Below are 23674 nucleotides of genomic sequence, written 5' to 3' on the forward strand. Positions count from 1 at the left end.
CCACTGTCACTGTAGCTTTAAATATTTTATAGACCTGGGAGCTTTCCTATTCAGAGCAGCCCCTGCCTGCTGTTCCAGCACTGCCAGTGACTAAAGTGGGGTGTACACACACCCACCAGCACCCTCACTCTGAGTACACATGAGCCAGCTGGCTCTTCTAAATGTGCAGGACCCCCCCCCTTTTCCCGGGAGGATGGGCTGTACCCAGAAAGCATCTAGAAGGGGAATTATCAGGTCATGAGTCTCTCCCTACAGAACCAAGGACAGACTCCTCATGAGGTCCCTCACTAAACACACACCTACTCACAGAGAAAGACCCAACATATCCTTGTCCTCTCAGATGCCATCCTGCTATATGAACATGACCCAAAAACTAGAGAAGGTGAATGGATCACTCCCAGGAACTGAAGAAATTTCCAAGCCCTAGTAGCTTTGAAAACAACTTCTTGATTCAAGGATGAGATAAGCCCAGGTCACCAGAGAGATGGAACAGAATGATGGAGCTCTCTGGAATCCACAAAGTGGCTTATGGTCTGTCAGGACACAGCTTTTGCCAGGACACTTGGGTGGGGAGACACAGAGCAGAAGACAGAGCTGAGTTGCTTATGACTGCCAAACAGAGTGTAGAAACAAAGCAATGGAAATCGGGGTAAAGTAGAGCAGTGGTTAGGTACCAGCATGCTGAGTAGTTAGATACTTGGAACCCAGTCCATAATACTCCTAGGTTTTCCCCTCTGCTGAGTAACCCCAAACACACTTCTTCCCTCCATTAGGGAACCACTCCCCATCTACGAATCTATTATTCTCTTCCAGCCTTTCCCTCCCAAACAGTGAGGATGAGTAGAGCGGGAAAACCATTGATTATCTTCTACTCTGCTGCATAGCAGCCAACATTTGGAAGTATATTTCTTTAATTGTTTGCTTTTGTTTCTGTGATATTTCTAGTTAAAAAAAAAACACAATTTAAAAACACAATAGCAAACTGCCATTCATCACGAGCTTGTTGGTCTATAAGTGTATTGCTCAGAACTGAGAGAGAAGAAATTTTCCTAGTTGAAAAAGAGATTTATTTTTCCTCCACAACAGCTGGGAAAGGACAGAGACAATAAGGATGGGTTCACTTGTTTTAAATAATTTAAATAATTAAAAAACATATGTGTACATATTTGATTAGATCAAATTGATCACACTTTTAACCCAGTGTTAGAGAAGGCTGGTGGGAGGGAAGAGTTGATGCAGGTTTTCCTGAAGGTGCCCTTTGGTACCAAGTGATGAGGCCTTTCTGTTATTTACTTACAGAACTAGAAGATTTTTGGCACACACATCTTCTAGCTGAATGAAGCTCAGAGGACCCCCATACACCTATTACTGACAGACCCCCCCCAAAAAAAAAACTAATACAAAGATAAATAGAGGCAAACTCAAAAGCACAATGAGCCCAACCTTGTACTAAGTCACTTTCCAATCATAAGACCACATGGGCTCTATTGCCCATTCTCAATACACACACAATACATAACAAACATACATACACACACAGCAGTAGAAGCTAAATATCAAGGAAAACACTGAATGTAGAATCAGGAGACAGGGGCTACTTTCTGCCATCTATGCGACCCTCAGCAAGTCATTCTCCTTTATAAAATGATAGAGTTGCACTAATTGATCTCCTAAGGTCCCTTCCCAAATCCTGTGATCCCACATGCACAAAAATTCAGTCTTCTCTCCTGTAAATAGTTACATATTTTTTCAATGCCTCCACAACACATAATTACACATGCACACACACGTGCACACACATGCTCACATACACATCCTCACTCCTCCACAGCTTTACTTCATATTCTCTCCTTCCCTCCCTCCCACACTCCTTTTCTCCCATCCATATCAGAAATCCCCCCTCACAAAGTGCTCTTAAGAGCACCCCCAGATCATCTCTCCCTATTTCCACCCCTGCACCTGCTGCTCCCAGAATCCCCTTATTTCCACCCCATCCTCCCCTGCAATATCAAACCTTCCATATACTGGGGGTGTTATTCTTTCTGTCACTTGGACTTCAGGATTTTATGAAAACCTAGGGCTTTGGAAACAGCAGAGAAGATAAGATGAAACTCTAGACAGAACTTCCAGCTTGTTTTGACATTGCAAAGAAAGAATAAGTACCCCTTCCTATAACACCCAAAACTAGGGGTTCTCAATTTTTTGTGTGTCCTAAACATACAGAAAAAAAGGCAGTGGAGTGAAGTTCATGAGACCTGCCTCAGAATAATGTTTTCAAACACATGGGATTACAAGGAAAACCAGAGAGGAGGGGGGGACATAATTTTTTTTTCCCAATTCAGGTGATAGATCTCCCGAGATGGATCCACAGAGTCTCACCACCGGCTAACAATTTTCCAACCTAGAAATAAGACAATCCTAGGGGATCAGAAAGGGGGACCTAACACCTGGGTGACAATGACAAATCATGTCACATATCTCAATCTGAGTCCTCATCTACAATATGACCAGGTTGAACAAGATAATTTTAAAGTGTCTTCTGACTCTCACATTCTGTGATTCTGTGACTAAGCAGGTTATAAGTAGCATATCTCTGAGTACACACACACACACACACACACACACACACACACACACACACACACTCTCCTAAATAATGAGTCCTATCTGGGGTGGGAGTGGGAAAAGGAACAGAGTCACGGGGACAGGCATCAAAGCAACTCCCTGGAAAGTCAGGAGCCAATCCTCCTCCACTGCCTGTTTCAGTGGCTCCCCACCCACCCTAAGGGTTCTACCTAAGGTCTTCCCTCAATCCCTCTTGTTGTAATGGACAGCTGGCATGCTAAAACAGCTCACAGTTACGATGGTGGGAGAAAAAAGGAGGGGAGGGATGGGGGGAGGGATGGGGACAGATCCAAAAGCTGCTCATGCCCAGTTAGTGAAGCCCAGACAGCTGTTTTCCCAAGCTGAGTGAGCTCAGGAAGATACAGAGAAGGGAAGAAAACTAGTGTCTCTTTAGGGGAAACAGGCTGTAGAAGAGTCCTGTGAGTCTCTCTGTTTTGAGTTCATGAAGTGAAAATGAGAGGCCAATTAATATGAAAATGAGAGTCAGTCAGTCCCTAGGGAGTCAACAGTCCCTCTGGGATCCTTGGCCTTAACCCCAGCACCCACAGTGTACTGAAGAAAACTGAGCCCTTAGAAGTATGTGTAAAGAGATATGGTCTGGGCAGGTTGGAGAGAGAGCAGAGGTTATTTTGGGAGGTGGGTGTGGAAGGAGATCCAAAACAAGGAGATGTCAGGGAGGTGGGGACAGCTCAGGAGGGTTGCAGAATAACCCCACAGAAAACAGAATTGCTCCCTAAAGCCTCAAGAGAAAATGACTGATTCATGAGCTTCATTTTGCATATTTTCCACATTTCATTTCCATATTGGCCTTTTAATGTCAAATTAACAGAAATCCCTATTGCTCCCAAGCCTATGTCTTTGGTTCCTCAGCTTGTCCCACTTTCAATAAGGAAAAGTCCTTTTCTTCTAACAGCTTTGTGAGGCAGGCTCTTCCCAAGATTCCACTTATCTTCCTTCTCCTCCTAGAACTAAGATTCCCCTATACCCTTCATGCCTTAGGTATAACTAGATTACCACCTTTTCCCTTCCTATGGAAAAAGTTCTTCCAATAGTCCAATAGTCTAACTTCCTTTACTCATGCTTGACATTGCTCTTTATTCTGTCCCTAGTGCTTACCAAGGACCAACTTCATCATAAGGACATCCAGGTTAGACTTCCTTCCTCTCTCCCCAATTCGATCTTTTCCTACTTTTCAAGGCCCATAATTCAATAAAGGAGGAAAATAATCCATCCATTTCACAAGCACTCCTACCTCTCTCCCCCAACATGCCACTCCCTCCACATACATGCACCCCTCTCCTCCAAGCTAAATTGCTGAGTCTCCTATATCTGTATCCCTTAGCCTTCCTTCTTCTCTTCCAGATCCAACACAAGGCATGAGCACTTCTTCATGGGAGTGGTACTACAGGATTAGCAAATCTTTCTGAGGTCATCCCATCCTTCTTTCTGCTTTAGAGCAGTATTTGAAAAAATCTCAGGAAACTAAACACAAAGCCCCGCCCCTTTATGGAAAGTCCTCACCAATGTCTCACCTCAGTCCCTACTACAAATCAAAGCCCCTTTTTGTCTTGCATCTTCAGAGGATAATGACCTAAATGATATTTATTAAACTATCCATTGGTTCCTGCCCCCGCCCCCAGCCCCAGCTATATCCCCTTAAAAATCTGCCCAACCTGGATAAATAGTCGGGTTTGGGCTCCGCCTGGCTGGACTCAAAAGATTCCTGGGTCCTCGTCCAAGCTCTTGCCCTCTACCTTCCACCCACTATTTGGTAAAAGGCCACACCCCCAGTCCGTGGCACCCTGGTGGTGACCCCCGTTGGCGCGGACTCGACAGGGTTAAGATTTGGGGGCGGGTGGGGGTTCTGGGAGGAAGGGGTACGGAGCCAATCGGCTGCGGCTGAATCCCAGGGAGTGAGGATCCCAGAGCAGAACCGGAGCAGCGACCGGGCCGGCTGCTAGGGCAGCGACCAGGGGCAAAAGCAGCCAAGGAGAGGCAGCTGGCTAGTCCCTCGTGCGCTCCGGGAGCCGCCCCATCCCCCACCTCTACTGCAGCGCCGGCTTTCTTCCACCAGAAGGACCCAGGTGTCCCCGGCGCCCCAGCCATGGAGCAAGACAACAGTCCCCGGAAGATCCAGTTCACTGTCCCGCTACTGGAGCCACACCTGGACCCGGAGGCGGCGGAGCAGGTGGGGAGCATGGAGGCTTTGTTGGGCCGAGAGACCCGGGGAGGAGTAGCATCCCCAGGGCGGGGGAGGCAGTGGCTACACTCGGCTGGACAGAGCTAAGAATAGAGAGACTTCTGCTCTTTCTGGAAGTCGGGGAGCAAAAAGATCTATCGTCCTGAGAGGGCGCCCCTCTTGTCCCCTCTGACTACTGTTGTATCCCTATGCTGGAGGGGCGTGATGGAAAAGAATTCCTGTTTAACAATCGGATGACCCCCTCCCCATCCCTCCTATATACTCAGAGCCACAAACCCATTTGGACCGTTGTGAGACAGATGGACAGACGCTCCCACTCTTTTTCTCGCTGCCTCCCCCCCTCCTCAGAGACATACGGCACAGACCAGCTCCCTCCCCAGCCTTATTGAGGGAGGAGGGGGAAGGGAGGAAAGATGCTGGTTCTGTCCCTACAGCCCCTTTCCCTTCGCTTACCCTGCCCCTCCTCCCACCCTGCCCCGGTTTTTAAAGGAACTGGGTGGGGGACTAAGGGTCTCCCACAGTTTCACAGGAAGTATTGGGGACCAGGAGGGAATTAAGTTGATGAGAGAGCCCAAAATAACGAGGAGGGGTTATTGAGGGAGAAGGGGAAAGGGAAGAGGGAGAAATGTAGCCCCAGCTTTTTGTCCTGGAAGAAAAGAGTGATGGGAAGGAGAGTTGAGGGGCGAAGACTTGGGAGTAAGCAGGGAACTGGGCAGTCTGCTCTGAGGAGAGATGTAGTCTGTCTTCTGAAGTTCTCCTCTCCTAGGGTGGAGAGATGAACATCTGGACCCTCATCCCAAAAGGATGGTAGGAATAATTGACTTACTGCAGAAAAGGGCTCTTGTGGGCCTTGAGTGGTGAGGAACAGAACCTTGGGAGGGGGTGCAAGGGTCTGAGTTAAACAATATGCAGATGAGAAGGATGCTACATGCAAATGACGCCTGGTTCCCTGGGATCTTCCCCCACCTCTGGATTTGGCCAAAAGAGTAGGTGACATAGTGAGGCCTTGAGTTGCCTGACCTGAGCTATTTTTAGCTTGGAGCAGCCTGGCAGAGAGAAGGGGGGTGGGAGGGTAAAGTGGACAGGAGGCCAAAGGGTGAGGAGGGCTGGGACCATTGTGTTGGCAAAGGGCTTCCAGCCAGTACTATTGGAAGTAGAGTGGAAGTCCCAACAAACACACACACATACACACACACACTATCACCAAATCACAGAGTTCATTAGTTTTGTGTCTAATCTGTGCTCTCCCTAAGACTCTCAGAATTGTCCTCAGTCAATTCAAAACCAGATCCATCCAAAATAAGTTCTAGTTTCTGACACATACATCACCCCTCTTTTCTGTGTTGGGTCTAGAGGTCTCTTTACCTGGAAAAACTCCCAGTTGTGCTCCCCAGGATCCTGAAGGGAGAATGTTCTTTCTGCTCCAGCTGTTTGGCAAAATGTGTGAAGGGAGAAGTATTACCCTCTCCCACTCTCCTTCCCTTCCTCTCCTTCTCTTTAAATCTCTAAAGCAAGTATTCCCCAGATACCCACAGGAAAAGTAGGGAGGTCATAAGGGAAAGATCAAATCTTTTCTGGTCCCCTCCCCACCTTCTCTGAGAGATGAACAGAACCCTGTCTCATACAGAGGGCCAGAGAGTTGAGTCTTACATAGATTTATCTCTACCAGCCATAGAATAAGCCATGCCAGTTGCAAAATATGTGATTAGGCCTCAGGAAGAACACTCCCCCAGGGTGGGGCTGGAGGAGATAACTGAAGGGTTCTATCCTTAATCCAGCATCCATCTATTTTCTTCCACTTCCCAAAAGATACAGAGATAAGGAAGATGACCTCTGGCTCACAGTGAGGGGACTGGTGATAAGAGACCATGTGTGTTGGGGGTGGAGAGCCAGGCAGAACTAACATGATCTGCCTCCAGCTGGTCTCTTCATTCCACTGTCATGGATTTATTCTTTGTTTGTGGTTGGGGGAGGCAGGTGTGTGTGGTTGGAGAGAGGAAGAAAAGGAGGAGGGGAGGGGATTTACAAAGGTACAAGCAGCAGCCAGGTTATGGGCCCTCTCCGATGGAGATGAAAAGTAAGGGGAACCAGCCAAGAGAAAGAAGCTCTTTCCAGTCTTCAGTAAACCTGTATCTTCTTAGTTTAGAATTCTACCTCCAGTCTAACTTCATTCTTTCCTGCTGGAGTATCACCCTAGGACTTTTAGGAGAATAGCTGGCTAAGTTAAGGGGACAGTCTAGGAGGGAAATGATTATTATAACACATATAACATGTTTTGGTTTATAAAACCTTTTCCTTGCTACAATCCTGCAAAATAAGTAACATAAGTGTAATTATTTCTCGTTTTTTAGATTTTGAGAGCCAGAGAGGTCAAATAATCATTTCAAAATCTATTTCCTTCATTTTACAAGTAACAAAACTCAATACAAAAGACTTGCCCAAGGTCATACAATCCATTGCTTCTAAATCCAGATTCCACCTCATTTCCATGACACCAAAGCGACCTATTCATTGCCAAACAGATACTAAGTGATAGGACAAGAGATTTAAAGCTTGTCTCTTGGCTACAAACCAGGGGAAAGACTCAGGAATTTGGTGGGCTCTGTCCAATGAGGCAAGAGGTAGGAAGAAGACCTCAAAGTCATCACATGGTCTGCCAACTATCTGCAGATTAATCTGGGCATAAATCCAGACTTGGAAGTTTCTGGGAGCTTTGAGGAAGCTTTGTAAGTCTATGGAATAGCTCGGGTCAGTGGGAAGTCTTTGTTGAAGTAGTCTACTATGTGCCAAGCACTCCGGGCACTGGGGAGATATAAGTATAACAGTCTCTGTTTATAAAGGACCAAAGACCCAGACTGTATGTAAGAAGAACTCTAGAAATTGAGAATTTAATTTTAGCTAGGAGTAGAGAGATCAAGAAAGAATATAAGGAAGAGGTAGCACCTAAGTCAGACATGGAAAGAAAAGGACTAAAGAAATGGGAGCTTGGGGGAGGGATAGAATAGATTCCTGGCATGAGCTAAGGAGCAGAATAGATGGAGATCCCAAGACTTGATACTAGAGGGAACCTCAAAGCTTCAGTCCAAACTTCTCACTTTACAAATGAGGAAAGTGAATTCAATGACTTAGCCAAAATCTTAAGTAGTGAGTAGCAGAGCTAGGATTTAAATTCAGATGCTCTTACTCAAAATCTAGAATTTTTTGCAACAGATTATTCTAAAATTAGAAGACTTTGGTTCAAACTTTGGCTTTGTCACTCCCAGAGTGACCTTGATCTCAGTTTATCAGCAAAATTAGGGAGTTGACAAAATGACCTTTTAAGATCAAATCTAATTTTAGCGGAAAGGAGGAAAAGGAAAGTAAGAGGGAGAAGAAGAAAGAGAAGGAAAAAGAAGAAAGGAAGGGAGGAGGGAGAGAGAAGGGGGAAGAAAAAGAAAGAAAGAGGAAAAGACAAGGAGGCAAAAAAGGAAGAGAAGGAGTAGGAAAAAAGAAAAAGAGAGAGGGGATATAGTTTTCCAATCCAGATCCTCTGTCTCCAACTCCAATATTTTTTTCATTATCCCTCAGTGGCTCCAGAACTCATTCATACACACAAGATTAGGATACCATTAACCACATGGCTGTTTGTATCAGAGTGGTTTTGTCAGAAACCTTTCATCCATCAATCAACAATCATTTAACTGTTTACTATGTCCTGGGCACTGTACAAAGTCATCAGGATACAAAACTAACAGTCTCTGCTTTCAAGGAGCTTACATTCTAAATACAGAAGACAACAAATATATATATATATGTGTGTGTGTGTGTGTGTGTGTGTGTGTGTGTGTGTGTGTGCGTGTGTGTGTATCAATATATGCATAATGTATGCAAACTGAAATCAAAGTAATTAGGGAAGGGGGAGGAAAGGGGGTCATCAGAAGAGGCTTCATGTAGAATGTGGCACTTAAGCTAAGTCTTGAAGGAAACCAAAGGTTCCAAGAAGCAGAGGGAGGAGGGAGTGAATTCCAGGCATGATAGATAGCCTGGGGAGAAACAGAAGAGAGAATTCAGTGAATATGGAACATTGATTTGGCTAGTATGGCTAGCAGATTCAGAGTTTAGGAGGAGAAAATTAGGACAGGACCAGGTTGTGAAAAGTTTTAAATGCTGAAATGCAGAACATTAACAGGGTCTGGGAGGAGGCAGGAGGGAATAGTGAAGGGAAAAAGATAATGACATGTTTTAGACATGTTAAATTTGAGATGCCTGAAAGACATCCACTTTGAAACATCCAAAAAGCAGTTTGTGTTGCAGGGTTGTAGCTCAAGAGAGAGAGTAGACTAGAACTGGTAGTCATCAGTATAGAGATGATAATTGTACCCATGGGAGCTGATGAGATCACCAAGAGAGGGTACAGGAAGAAAATAGAAGACAGCCCAGGACAAAGCCTTGGGTACACTCACAGTTAAGAGATATGACATGAATGATGAATCAGCAAAAGAGCCTGAAAAGAATTGAACAGAAAATTAGAAGGAGGAAGCAGTAAATTCAGAAATATTCAAAAAGAGAGAACAGTTAACAGTGTCACATGCTGCACAGGGGTCAGAGAAAATAAGGATAGAGAAGAGATTGTTAGATTTGACAATATAAGATATGTAACTTGGGAGGGAGAAGCCTTAGTTGAGTGATGAGGTCCGAAGGCAGATTGTATAGTGTTTCAGAGCATGTGGACTGGAGGCATTTAATATAGATGGCTTTTCAAAGGAATTAAACTGAGAATGAAAAGATCATAGCATCACTGCCATAGAACCTCAATGGTAGGTCAAAGAGTGTCAAGTCTAACCCCCTCATTTTATAAATGAGAAACAGAGTCCTTAATAGATAAAGCAATATGGATTTGAACCTAAATTCTCCAATTCACATAGTTCTTTACATTATCCCACCCTACCTATTAGGAAGCTAGTTAGAAAAGTTGGTGGGACCTAATGAGGATTGTCTAAGGGTAAATGAGAGTTGAGTATATTTAAAGGCATCAAGGAAATGAGATTTAGATAGGGGGAGGGAAAAATTATTGAAAGTAGGTTATGATAATAGAATTAATCTGCTGAAAAAGGCAGTAGAGAATAGGAGCAAGGGGTCATCTGAAGGGCTTGGCATTGATGAAAAGATGGGCTGCATCTTCATCAAAGACTGGAGTAAAGGAAAAATGAGGGAAATGAAGCCATGGTGTTGTGAGAGGAAGAGGACAGATGTGGAGGAGAGAAAGAGCTCTCAGCAAATAGTGTCATATTCAGTAAAGCATCTTGGCTAAGGGGAGGAGGGGAGGTAATGTGGGAGAGAAGATAGGATTTGGTAAGCCTCTGTGGGAAGTGGAATAGAGAAGGAATTAGGGAAGAGCAAAAGGACTGTCTTGCTTCAGTGAGGGCCCAGTTAAGAGATTAAATAACATAAATTTGCAGTGTGGTTGGTTTCAAATTTTCCATCAGCTCCATTCAGTAGTGCATAAATAGAAGAAGAGGCAAATGGTAGGGGAATAATCCAGTTTGTCAGGGCACGAACAGCAGTAAGACACGAGAGTAAGGGAGTGGAGGATAGAGGATGATGTGAAATTAGACTGGTTCTCTAAAGATGTGGAAGAGAGAAGTAAAGCAGAGTAGAGGGTGGTGGGCTGGCACAATACAGAGGGGTACAGAGTTGAAGGTCATGAGAAAGATGAAGAGGAGATTGAGGGGAGTGAGACATAGGAAAAGATGGAATGACAGAAAGCTGTGATCAAAGAATTTAAGTTCTTGAGCATGAAAATGATGGAATGATGATGAAAGGGTATATCCATCTTTGTGTGTAGCTGAGGTAAAGTGGAGGAATAAGTCACATAAAATGAACAGATTAAGTAACTGTGTACTTGAATTTAAATACTTAAGTACTTGAGTTTAAGTAAATGTATACATGTACATGTTGAGGTCTCCTTTGTAAAAGGTCATGAGCTGATCAGTAGCTGTGTGACTTTGGGCAAGTCCCTTAATCCTTTTTGCCTCAGTTTCCTCATCTATAAAATGAGACAGAAAAGGAAATGGTAAATCAGTTCGGTATCTTTGCCAAGAAAATTCCGAATAGAGTCACAAAGTCAGACATGACTGAAAAATGACGGAATAATAACAATATGAGTTGTACAGAAAAGAAGATTGAACCAAGTATTGAATTTGATAAAAGAGGCATGTGACCCCAGGGAAAGGAAATGTCTTATTACCACCTCATCTCACATTCCCCACAGCTCCCAACTCCTTCTCCAATTCCCCTGAGTTGCTCTATTGTTCTTCCTTTTTTGCATGAAAAATCCTGTCTAACATCTAACTAGCAAAAGGGCATTTTGTGCATGGGAAGAAGATTCTATATATACTGATAAAAATCCAAAACTGTTAAGAAACTTGAAAGTGTAAATTCATTTGTCTTTGTATCCCAGCACCTTGGTCCAGAATAGTCATTTTGTCAATATTTATTTCATGATACAATCTTTCCCTCACCTCAACAGATTGTTACAGTGATTATAGGTGAATGAAAGGGTCATGGGCAAGGTACAAGATCTCCCAGCCACACTCAATGCCCTAACCAAGGTCCTGATACAATGGAAAGAGTGCTAGACTTTGGAAAGACCTGGGTTGGGCTCCTCAAGTCTTACAGTACTGACATGACTTTGGGAAAGACATATTACTCCTGAGCTTTGGGTTTCCCTTCTACAAAATGATGATGTGATGAAACTCATAATGCCTACTCCAAAAGATTATCTATGAGGAATAAATGAGAATATATGTAAAGTCTAAGCACTTTACAAACCTGAAAACATTCTAGAAATATAAACAGATATCACTGTTATATTTCTACATTGTTATATATCATTGTTGGGGTTTTTTCGGGTTTTTTGCTGAGGCAATTGGGGGTTAAGTGACTCACCCAGGATCACGCAGCTATGAAGTGTTGCGTATGAGGCCAGATTTGAGATGTGAACTCAGGTCTTCCTGACTTCAGGGCTGGTGCTCTATCCATTGCACCACCTAGCTGCCCCTGTTAGATGTTATTGTTTTCATGATTTAGGATCCTGTGTCCTTTCTGCAAGCCTCATCGGGAGTTACTGAAGGCTCATTTAGGAAGAAGGTCAGGCACTTTTTCTAGGGAGGGAAGAAGGACACCGAGGAAGAAATTAAAGGCATAAAAGATGCTAGCAAAAAAATGGCCAAGAGGAAAAGAAAAAAGACTGAAAAGGCACTGAAAAATGTCAGGTTTAACGGTGGCAGTAGGGGAAAAAAGAAGACTGAGGGTGATGCCGGGAGGAGGAGGATCCTTGGCTGAGGGTCATTGGTAAAAAAGGGTGTGAAGAGATAATTGGGGGAAAAGAGAGCTAGAGAGAGTTTGGGTATGCTAGAGGAGAGAGACTAGAAGACACATAAAGGATATCTAGGGAAAGGACCTGAAAGGTGATTATGGAAGTGGGGCTGAAAACACTAAGGGAAAAAGGACAGAAACCAGATGAGACACAAGATTATGGAGATTGATCCTGGCAAGGACTTGAAGAAAAAATGTGCCTGGGCTAGGAATATAAGCTGAAAAGTGGCTGGTGCTGATTTGTCCTGTTTGAGGTCTTCTTGGATCTCCTCCCATGTTATCCCTGAGACAGAAGCATTATCGAAGTGGGGAGACTCTCTAGAGATGCTGGCACACAAGGTTCATGTTTCTGCTTGGTGGGAAAAACATCATGATCTCCCTCGTTATTTCTAGCCATCGATCCCTGGACATTAGTTTGGACTGATGCAACTGCTGAGAAGGGAAAGGCCAGAAGCCAAGAAGGGAGAATTGAGGCAAAAATTGAGGGTTCCAGGTGATTCAGGAGAAGCTAAACCTGGGGATAGGGCTGGTATATCATTAGCAAACAAGGTATTGGAGGATTACAAATATAGACCTATAGGTTGCCTATAGGCAGCATGGTAAGGACCATGTTGTATGAAGATAGATTGTGGGATCCTCGGAGCACCATTACTAATAATGAAAGATGATATAGAGTACTTTACAATTTGTAGGAGCAGTTGATATCACTTGTCTCATTTGTCACAACTGACATTGTGTAATCTAGTGCAAGTAGTATAAGATGGATAGTATAAGTATTGTTTTTCCCATTTTACAGACTGACACTGAAGCTCAGGGAGCTTTCATGAGTTATCATAGGATTGCCAACTTAGACCTGAAAGGGACGTTTGGGTAAGATTCTCTCAATTTGCAAAGGAGGAAGCGGAAGAGATGAAATTATTTGTCTAAAGCATTTGCAATAGTCAATGCAGAGCTGGGATTCAAGCCCGTTGCATAGCTGGGGCTCTCCCCATTCTTCCACATGGCCCCTCTTTGTTCTGGATTGTGCAAGGCAGATGTGTGTGTGATGATGTGAGTATACATTAAATGGAACGTGGTCCAATTCATCGTGTGCTGCACTGCTGGTCACTAGGACTCCGCAGTGTCTGTCTGACAAGACTTCACTTCCCCCTCTTTCGTACCCTCCCAGATCCGGAGGCGTCGTCCCACCCCTGCCACTCTTGTGCTGACCAGTGACCAGTCATCTCCAGGTAACTCAGAAGCCCCCTGGACACAGCATGATATCTGGGTCCCACTGTGGGAGAGGATACCTAAGTCCCGGGGGAAAGCAAGGGTTGGAGTTAGGAAGTGGGATTCTGGGGGCTCCTGAACCTCCTGGTTGAGGGTAAAGTACCTGAGCCTCGAGAATAGGATAAAAGCTGAGGAAGAGGGGTAGGGTGTACAGAACTGAGAAAAGCAATAGAGGGGGGTCTGAAAGTTTATATTTCATAGGAACAGAGGGAGGTACCTAGTTCCTGGGAGAGAAATAAGATCAGGGAATATCCTAGGTCTCGGTGAGCGCCTTGAGCAGGCTGGGCTAGCAGGGAAACTTCCTTTGCTTTCTCAGTGATGAGAGCAAGAGGTGGGAGGGGCAGGGGCACCACCTGCCTCCTCAGCACCCCCAGGAATTGGGCTGGTCAACTGATTTGCTGGTTGCCATAGCAACAGCCTACTAGGTTTCTCCAGTAAGTATGAGATACTGCTGCTCCTCCCCTTCCCTCCTTCCCCAGGAGAGGCAGTGACATCTGTGGGGGAGGGGGACTTTCCTCTCCCTACTCCCGCTCACAGCTCCCAAAGATGTGAGAATAAAGAATAAAAGAATAACAAGAGAGAGGGTAGGAAAGAACTGGACTCCAAGTCAGTAGGGTCTCCCCCAAGGACCCCCTTCAGGAGAGAAGGAAAGGAGAAGTGTTAAGACTGGAGCTTCACTGGCCACTGAGAAAACAGCTTCAAAGTCATCCTCTGCATCCTAGCCCAGGGTGCCAGCCAGGACAGGCTCGCTGTGGTCTGACCCCCTCCTGCCATTCCCTGCCCAAGTTGGCCTGTGAACAGAGCCCTGTCCTAGGCACCAACGGGAGAGAGCAGCAAGGACTGATCTGTGTCCACATAGCTCCAGGCTGACAGGTAAAAGAGTCGCAGACATAGGGACCAAGGCATAAGAAGGGGGAACCTCAGATTTCAGGCCTGAGGCTTAAGAGCAATGCAACTTGGAGAAGGAAGTTAGGAAGAGCTTCTGGGAGGAAGGAGCAAATCCTACCCCCAGCAAAACCTGATACCACAAAGGTTGCTACTAGTGGCAAGCCCACTGGCTGCCTTTTTTTTTTTTAACCATCCTTTAGAGGCATCAAGACATGGTAGAAAAAGTAGGGTCTTGGTGGCAGGCAGGAGCTCTGAGTCCTAGGCCTGGCTCCTTGACCGAGCCACTTCATGACTTGGAACGAGTCCCTTTCTTGAGCCTTAGTTTCCTTGTTTGTTAAATGAGGGAGCTGAACTAAGTGATTCCTAATTCTAGTTCTCAACTTCTGTTTCCATGATTCTTGCCTCCTCCATCACTCTTTCCCCAGAGATCGATGAAGATCGGCTTCCAAATCCTCTGTTCAAGGTAAATGGATTCTCCACATGCCACCAAACTCCCTCTCTCTGTGCCATGGGGGTGATGCAATGGACAGGGGTCTGGTGCTGAACCCAGGTGGGGAGGGGCAGGGACAGGCCTCAGGGCTCGAGGTCCCAGCTTCATTCTGTGTCCCTTACAGTCCACACTGTCCATGTCTCCAAGGCAGAGGAAGAAGGTGACCCGGACCACGCCTACGATGAAAGGTTTGGGGGACCCTCCTCCCACCTCCTTGCATTTCCTCTTGTGCTCCTTTCCTTGAGGTCTTTAAATCTGTCAGGTCCAAGGCAGGTAGAGCTCTGTCTGAAAGTGGGGTTACAGGGTCGGGAATGGATGAGAAGACCCCCTGTTTAAATGATTCCCGACGCAGGAAAAAGAATCTGTAGTATCATTGGCCCCATCTCTCCGCCTCTCCCTGGCAACACTTCTTTTGGCAACACTTTTCACTTCTTGGGGGGCCTCAGTTATCCCATCTATAAATGAGGCTATTGAGCAATATTCTCTCTCAGACTAAATCCTACAGCATTTTATAATCCCTTATGCCCTTTATATAATTTAATACATATACATGTATTACATGTATATACCCATATATGTATGTGTATATATATAAATATGTGTATACATATAAATATGTATCTATATATGTACACATACATATATAGATACATATATCTATACATATATACATATATATAGATACACACACACATATATATATAAATATATGTAAAATCTGTAATCCTTTATAATCCATCCCAGTCCAAGGAGAATCTCTCCTGTTGTCAAAACTACTTCCCTCAATTTTCTGTTGTTTCTCTGTAGCAAAGTCCTTTCCATTATCTGATTCAATTTCTCCCACTCTAGTTGACACTTGATGCCTTTTTTTCAGTCCTCTGGAAGGGAAAATATTTCAGGGGGTCCTATAGCGTAGTGTGAGGCCCCTCCCAAGAGGTCAGGATCTCTAAATTGCTGAATTTTGGGGGGTGAGGGGTGGACTAAAGGGTTAGTCTGGGAGAACACATCCAGCATAGTCTTCCTTCCATGGCATCCCTCCCCGTTCTCTAAAGAGCTCCAAATGATGGTGGAACATCACCTGGGACAGCAGCAGAAGCAGCAGGGGGAAGAAACGGAGGCAGCAGCAGCTGAGAGTGAAGAAACACAGGAATCCTGCGGGCCTGAGAGTGTGGACCCAGAAATGGATTCAAGGCTGAGCCTCCCTGGAGCTGCCCAGAGTATGTGAATGATGGGGGGGATTAATTTCTGCGGACATCCGGTCTCCTAGTCCTGTGGGAGTGGGAGGAACAAAGAGATTTCCCTTTAAAGGGGGGCTGAGGGGAGATCTGGTCCCAAGGCCAAAGTATTTCAGCACTGCAGGGAGATTTACATACATTTTCATCTCATTTACATATCATTCTTAGCAGCTGTTCCCCAACTCCCCAGGTCTGTGCTCTCCATCCACTGCCCTCTCTCCTGGAAAATCTCCAGGTTAGCGCTTTGTAAGTGTGCTCTCCTTGAGGCTGGGCTTCTCTGCAGAGCTCAGGGTAGGAGAGATGGGGAGTCTGGAGCAGCAGTGGCCTAGTCTCCCCGAGGCCCCTCCCCAAGGCAGACCCTTCTCCCTTCCCCAGGGCTTCCAGAATCCATCCCCAAGATCCAGGAGACTGGCAGTGAGGAGCGTAGCTCAGAGGCACCAACAATTCATATACAAGCTTCAGGCTCCAGGGGGGCAGACTAGGTAATAAGCCCTGGAACTGGGAGGCTCCCCCAACAGAAGGGTCGGCGGGGGCTGGGGAAGGGAAGGAGGGAACTGTGGGTTTCAGCCTCTGAATGGGGTGTTCTAGGTGCCCACACCACCACTGAGGGTCAAACCATAGTAGGTGGCCTGGAGCTACAACAGGAGGGATTGAGGTTAGACATCAAGAAGATGCCTCTGGAATAGGTAAAAGAGAGAGATTTGTGGAAGCTTTGGTGGGATAGTGGAAAGAGCTCTAGTGTGGGGGTGGGGAGAGCTGGGTCCAAATCCACAACCACAAACGCTAATCTCAGGTCTGTAGCTCACCAGCTGAGTGACCTCGGGCCCATCATTTCATCTCGCTGGCCCTCAGTTTTCTCATCTTATAAAATGAGGGGGGGAGAGGAAGGAGGGACTTGAACCCAAAGAGCACCGGGACTGAGGGTTAGCAAGGGTCCTGATGGGGAAAGGGACATGAATATGATCCACCTTCTGAATCCCAGAATGTCCCATTTTCTGGTCTTCCCCCGGGGTGAAACAAGTGGGAGGACTAAGAGGAAATTAAGCAGAAGTTGTAGTGGGAAGGAAGGGAATTAGCTATGGGTCCAAAAGCAGAAAAACAATCCGGGCAACAGCTCCAGAGAAAGCTATTCCTCAGCCCCTGACTCACTGTCTCCCTCTCCCCACCCCCACAGGTCCATGGGCCACGGAGCTGACCAGGAATCGAGACTGGGGCTGGAGCCCCCACAAATGCTGGTTCTTTTCTTCTTCACTTCTGGGGGAAAACTCTTGTTTCTAAAAAGTGATAAATTTGGTGTCGGGCCTTTAGTGCCTTTTTTCTTTCCCAGATACGAGGGCCTCCAGTGTTCTTGTCTCCCTTCCCCCTCCTCTTAGCAAGCCTCTTGGGACTGCGGAGACAGCCCTGTCACTCAAACCAGAAGACAAAGGTCAGCTTTTATTTCACAGCCAGAGGGATGAGGATTTCACACCCAAGTTATCCATTTGCTAAGGAGAACTACCCATGAAACTTGTCTCCTTGGCCATTTTGGAAAATAGGCTGGGCCCTGAGCCCCAAAGCAGGGGAGAGGTCAAAATGACCTTGGGAATCACTGGGCAGCCGCTTTGCAGTGTCGAGAAAGGAGAAAGCTGGTCTTCCTATAACCAAGCTGGGGCCTCCCTCTGGTGACCAAAAGTCGACATGACATCCTTCCTCGTATAAATCCAGAAGTTGTGTCGAGCATCCCCAGCAAGGGAGACCAAGTTCCCAAATCAGTTAGCCGCTGTCACCCACTTTGTGGGCTGATCAGCACCTCTTCTCTTGGCCAGCTGCCCCGGTGATTCATGTTACAGATAGAAGATGAACGAGGTAATCTTAAAGACCCTTTCCGACTCCAAGATTCCACAATTCTACGGGGTCCCAGTCAGGACTCTGAAAAGTGGGGGGAGGTCTGTTTGGGTGGGTGGGTGCCTGTCTCAGCCCAGGTTCCAACCAGCCATGATTTAGAGACTGTTACTGACCTCCAGCTTTCTCCATTCCTGTGACTAACAGAGATAACCAGCATGAAAGCCAAGGGGGATGATCAGGGGGATGATCAAGTAGATAGGCTTTCCAGGGTCTGGATTTTAAGACGCAATCCCACTAATATCCCCTTCCACTCTCCAAGATATGAAAGGGAGCAAAGAAATGAAGCCAGTGTCCTCAAAGTCACTCCCATGAAACCAGGCTCAAGGTCTCCCTTAGGTGCCTCTAGATGGGTAGGAGGAGAGATCAAATGATTTACCCTGTGATTTTCAGCAGCTTATAAAGAGCTTTCTTCACAATGGCCCCGTGAAGTAGGCCATGCAGGCACAGAAAGGGCAAGCTCAGTGATGTCCATAATCCCTGAGTGACACCGAGGGGACCAGATGTGGGCCCAATTCTACCAAGGCCACTGTTGTTTCCCTTACAACGTACTGTAAAGACAGCCTGGGCCATCAAGACTCCTGTCAGGAGCTATTAGACTTCAAGTTGGCAGGGGTGGGATAATAAGTTTGTCCAGCTATTTCCTTCAGATCCCTAAGCAGGGGCTCCTCGGGACCATCCTCCTTTCTTCCCCAGAATCTAGGCCATCTCTTCAGGGGCACGAGTGAAAACCACCCCGCCCTTCACCCAATCCCCACTCTCTTGTCTCCTTACTTATCCCCTCTCCCGCACCCAGCCCCCCAGACTGAAAGACGAAGACAACATCAGACCCTGTCTCCCTCCTTTATTGGTCTCTGGATGTAGCAGTGGTCCGCAAGGAGGGGGTGGGGAGAGTCACATGCGCCTCTGTCCCCAGTCCCCAGGTAGGAGAGGGTGCTGGGGCAGGAAGGGAGGCCAGCATGTTGAAGAAACCATGGTGGATACAAGACACATGGAACACAGCCCACTGTATGGATGTGCTGAGCAGTATTTACACAGAGGGCAGGGTCACCTCAAATTTGGTTTTTCTCTTGGGGATGAGAGGAGGGAAGAAGAGGGGGGCACTTTCCCCAAGCCCACCCATCCCCTGCCAATGGTTACCCCGGATTACCATCCCAAGATGGGTAACCATCTGGGAGAGGGGAGTGGGCCCGGGAACTGATTATATCGTGCCTGGGTCTGTCATCAGTGGATTTTGGGGTTGCACATCCCCCTTCCCGTTACACAAACACCAGCCCATCCAAACCCTGGGCCATCCCCATTCAGGGTGGCCCTGCCTGGCAGGAGCTGCCCGTCACTTCCCCCAATGGTACGGAGAGCATTAGAGCTTGTGCTGTTTGAAGGTGTCCTCACAGGGGATTTGTGTCAGGGAAATCTCAAAGCACTTTACAGACGTCGGTCGGAGGGAAGCTGCCCCCGCCCCAACCAGGTTGTCTGATGTTGGGGAGAGCGGTACGTTGGACTCGATGTAGGGGAAGTCATACAAATAGGAGTTGGGTCCCCAGCCGTTCTCATGCTGCTGAAGCCCCTGGGGTGTATCCACATACGTGGGCAGCTATCTCTCCCCTGGCTCCAGAATCACATTCAAAATGGGCAGGAGGAAGAGAGATACCTGGGGAATGAGGGCAGGAGTAGAAGGTATTGGGGTGGAGGAGAAGAGAAGGACCTGGGTCAGAACAACTTGGGGGGAAAGGTAGAAAGCCATCTTCTTCAGGAGCCTGGTGAATGAGGGAAACTGGGAAAACCATCTCCCTCCCCAGCTTTCAGAGACCCACATGTCCTGCTCTGGCCCCTCCCAGGGAGAGGGAGGAAACTGGGGCCCAGACCTGCCAGCAAAGATCTGGGATGGGAGTCCCAAGGGGACCCCCAAAATGTATTGCTCAGAAACTTGGAGGCAAGAAGAGTATTGCACTGGAGGGGGCTGGCATTACTGATTTTTCCCACCCCAATTGCAGGAGTGGGAGACAATCCAGAAAGCTTCTCCCCCACAAGAAGACACCTGGATATTTGGGAGGGAGGGGAGAAGTCCAGAGGAAGAGGAATTGGACAAAGCTCCCTGGGTTCTACTGCCTGAGAGGAAAGTGTACCCCATTGTGGGGGATGGCAAGGGGCTTCCTAGTAGGGAGTGGCAGGCTCAAGCCCAGGCCCAAATGTCCCCTTCCCCCAACCCCACAATTTCTGACATTTGGCCTTTAGGGTCATCCATCTGCTCTCTTCGCCCTCGGGTTTCCCTGCCTCAGATCCATCTGTCATTCGAGGGAGCCAGTCCCAGTGAGTGGTGCTGATGGCGTCAACGACTTTGGGCTACATTAAAACCTGAGATGCAAAGAGAGAATGCTAAAATGATCCCATCTCCCACACTCTCCTCCAAACCCAGTCACCTCCCTTCTGGCTCATGTGGACAGGGACCCCATCTCACCTGATCCCTGCTGAGATCTCACCTATGATGAGGGTTAAGGAACACAAAGGAGATTCTCCCTCATTTGTTCTAGTCTGTCCTCCAGTTTTCCTTAACTTCCTCCTCAGAGGGAAGTTTTTGCTAAAATCTGAGCCCCATCCTCCATGGAAATGGGAATTGCTGTGTGGTGATGGGAAGGACCACCAGCCTGAGAATCAGGACCCCTGGGGCAGCTAAGGGACCACCCAATGGGCTCCAAATCAACAGAACTAGATTCAAATCTTGCTTCAGACTTTGGACTATCACTTCCCTCAGTGTCCATTTCTTTATAGATAAAACAGACAACCCTCGCCTCCCAGAGATGCTATGTTATGTGTTGTGCAAATCTTAATGTGCTATATACAAGCAATCAATACTCTGCTGTGCTACAATGCTCTGGACCTCGGCTTTTGCAAAATAAAGGACTTGAATCTAACATTTGGTGCGAGGCAGAGGTCTTTTCCAAGAGATTCTCAGTCCTGCCACTGGCTGAACCCCCACCCCCTTCTCGTCCCCTCATGCTCACCTGAGCCAGGGGCCCAGGCAGCTAATCCAGGTTCCCGTTCTGGTTGAGCTCCTCGGCAGGCGATGAAGGAGCCTCCTCATCACACGGGGACAGCTCATCGATGGAAGTCTGATTGGTGATGCCTGAGGCAGGGATGGGTGAGAGGGGGATACTCTTCCTCCGCAAGTCCCAGACCATGGCCTCTTCATATACCTCCCTTCTAGGAGGCACCTATCTAACCTACATCCCATAGGAGCTTAAAAATCTGCTCAGTCCTCCCTCCAGTCCCCATCCCGGGGCGACCCTCCCTGTGGTCCATTTCCCCATTTGAAACTAGCAGACAATAATACTTCAATACCCGCCTCACAAGGCTGACTGAAAGGACACTCAGTGAATCTTTAGCTATTATTGGTAATATTTTCACGGTATCCTGACTGCCCCCTTCCTATAATCTAGCTCGACTGTCTCCTATTTCATTTGCAAAGCATTGCCTCTTGTTCTGCCCACCCCACTTAGGTGGGGAAGGGGACAAGGGGACTAGGATCCCAGAAGGGCTAAACCTCTCCCCTGCCCTCAGTTTAAAGAAGAGTAGAATCAATATTGGCCCCACTTCCTTTTCTCTCCTATTTCCCTCCCCCAATCAGGACCTGATACCTACCGCTAGCAGCTCGCTCTTTCCATTTCTGTTTGTTCTCCTGAATGTATTTGGACCAGGTGGTACGAAAGCTGACCAGGTCAGGGTTGAGGTCACCCGGTTCCCTAGAACCGTCCAGAGAGAGCTGACACCACATGGAGGGGAAGTCCCAGCCTAGGCAGAAATCTTCCCCTTATCCCACCCCCAACCAGTCCCATGGATCTTGGATGATTCCCACAATGTTGGACTCAACACCAAATGAACAGGAGACTACTTTCTGGCTCATTGCTCTTTCCCACCCCCCACAACATGGCCAAGAGAAAAGGGGAGGGGAGGAGAAGAGACCAAAAAATAATAGAAGTAGAAATCAGTTATTAGTGCAATAATGAACTTGATCCCTGTGTCTTCCAGCTCTACCTGCCTTCTCTATGGGCCTTCCTAACACTCAAAGCCAAAGGACCCAGACATCCCTTGAGAGCTGGACACTGAAGGTTCCTCCCAGTAGCCCTCACCTAGGCTTTGGCTTTGTCTTGGAACCCTCATCAACCAAAGGTTGAACGCTCTTCTCAGCCACATCAGTCAGAACAGAGAAAGTGGGCTCCACAATGAAGTCAATGAATCCTGCAGGAGTAGGGCAGAGAAAAGATCAGGGAAAAAGTTGAACCAGTGAGTGAAGGGTGTGGTGATGATCCTGATTCAATTCAAAGCAGGGACTAGGGACTTCCCATACAAGAAGACTTAATAATCAATCAGCTCCACAGAGCCCTATTTCACATGGCTCAGATGAAGTCAGATAAGGTTTAGAAATTGTCTGGTCCTGGCTTCAGGAAGTCCCAGCCCTGGCCTTCATTTCCCCCCACTACCACCTCCCACCCCCCAACCTCTCCTCCCTGCAAAGCCTGGTGGTCACTCACCGATTTGGGACTGAGCCACCAGGGTGGAAGTTCGGTCGCAGAGTGGGGAGAAGGGCAGGCCCAGCTCTGCCTCTTTGTCCCCCTAGGAGAAAGAGGGGAGGTAGGGGGAGATAGAACATTCCAGGCTAATCTGAGGCTTTTTCCAGGTATAAACTAGGGGTCACTGGGAGGCAAGGTCAAAGATTCAGGGATAGGGTTGGGAAGGGAACCATGGAAAAGGAAAAGAGGCGCTTCAGAGCAATTTCTGTGCCTTTCATTTGAAAATCTAAAACATTCAAGTAATATTTAAAGGAGCTCCAGTTATTACTGTCTTTGAATATGCAGAGTAAAAATGTTTATTCCCATTGATGAGTATTCAATCCTGAAAGAGCAATTAGAAGGATAGTGGATATTCCTATAAAGATACAGAGGGGTGGAAAGGAACCTGGGATCAAAATTCAATTGAAAAGCTCAGACCATCCCACCACCCTCGTTTTCCTGCTTCTTTTCTCCCTTTCATTCCTTTTTTAGTATGGGCAAAAGAAAGTTCCTGTAACAGAGAGACAGAGAAACAGAACAACCATGTTGATCACATACCTGTCGGAAGAATTCTTCCATGAGGGCCTTGGTCCACCGACTGTGGACTGACCATTGCTTGGTAGGGTGGCTAATATCAGCAGCATGAAGCAGGAGGGACAGGGCCTTGGACTTGTCAATCCTGAGGTGTGAAAGATGGGCCTTTCTTGAGAAGAAACTCTAGGACTCCCATTCTCACACAACCTCAGGACCTGTCCACTCCCAGACACATACTCAAATAGGAAACATCATAGATCTTTGGGAACCTCTTCATACTAACAAAATCAGACCAGAAGACTGTCCATACACAGAATTGAATATAATATATATGTATATGTGCATAATATACACATATTTAGTCATATGTGCATGTACACACGTGTGTGACCATGAGTATATTTATATATGTCTATGTGTGCATTGTATACATGTCTTGTGCATAAATGTGCATATGTGTGTTTGTGTGCCCCCAAGTATATTTACATAAGTCTATATGTCATTGTATACATGTATTGTATATAAATAAAGGTACATATTTGCATGGGAGCATATATAACACATACTCAGGATCTGTGCAGCCACAAGCTCAGATTGTTTTCTTATTGTCTAACACAAAAAGCATCTATAATTCTATCTGGTAGGGAAC

At 46.7% G+C, this 23674-nt stretch overlaps 2 protein-coding genes across 8 annotated transcripts in view; one reads left to right on the plus strand and one right to left on the minus strand.

Annotated features, from left to right (window-relative positions):
• The first annotated feature begins 4483 nt into the window (after positions 1–4483).
• PPP1R1A (protein phosphatase 1 regulatory inhibitor subunit 1A) lies at positions 4484–17393 on the plus strand. 4 transcript variants are annotated; one of them, XM_051963446.1, is made up of 7 exons: positions 4484–4813; positions 13350–13410; positions 14764–14801; positions 14953–15016; positions 15881–16045; positions 16652–16749; positions 17238–17393. In XM_051963446.1, exons 1-6 carry the CDS (start codon positions 4730–4732, stop codon positions 16747–16749), a joined length of 510 nt encoding a protein of 169 aa, XP_051819406.1. In that variant the 5' UTR covers positions 4484–4729; the 3' UTR covers positions 17238–17393. The 4 variants fall into 4 exon arrangements, with proteins under 4 accessions (XP_051819406.1, XP_051819404.1, XP_051819405.1 ...); XM_051963444.1 differs by lacking the exon at positions 17238–17393 and adding an exon at positions 16439–16545 and having other exon boundaries at positions 4490–4813; XM_051963443.1 differs by lacking the exon at positions 16652–16749 and adding an exon at positions 16439–16545 and having other exon boundaries at positions 4493–4813.
• A 1380-nt stretch (positions 17394–18773) lies between these two features.
• PDE1B (phosphodiesterase 1B) overlaps positions 18774–23674 on the minus strand; it is a 37444-nt gene continuing 32543 nt past the window's right edge. For all 4 annotated transcript variants that reach the window (XM_051963441.1, XM_051963440.1, XM_051963439.1 and 1 more), the window contains 6 exons: positions 23050–23170; positions 22474–22555; positions 22072–22180; positions 21584–21684; positions 20947–21068; positions 18774–20299 (listed from right to left, as the gene is read on the minus strand). In XM_051963441.1, the coding sequence (XP_051819401.1) occupies positions 20968–21068; positions 21584–21684; positions 22072–22180; positions 22474–22555; positions 23050–23170 (514 nt within the window). In that variant the 3' untranslated portion in view covers positions 18774–20299; positions 20947–20967. The remainder of the gene's footprint in view (positions 20300–20946; positions 21069–21583; positions 21685–22071; positions 22181–22473; positions 22556–23049; positions 23171–23674) is intronic.

The sequence above is a fragment of the Antechinus flavipes genome, chromosome 5 (genome assembly GCF_016432865.1).
Source record: "Antechinus flavipes isolate AdamAnt ecotype Samford, QLD, Australia chromosome 5, AdamAnt_v2, whole genome shotgun sequence".
In the NCBI taxonomy this organism is placed as follows: Eukaryota; Metazoa; Chordata; class Mammalia; order Dasyuromorphia; family Dasyuridae; genus Antechinus; species Antechinus flavipes.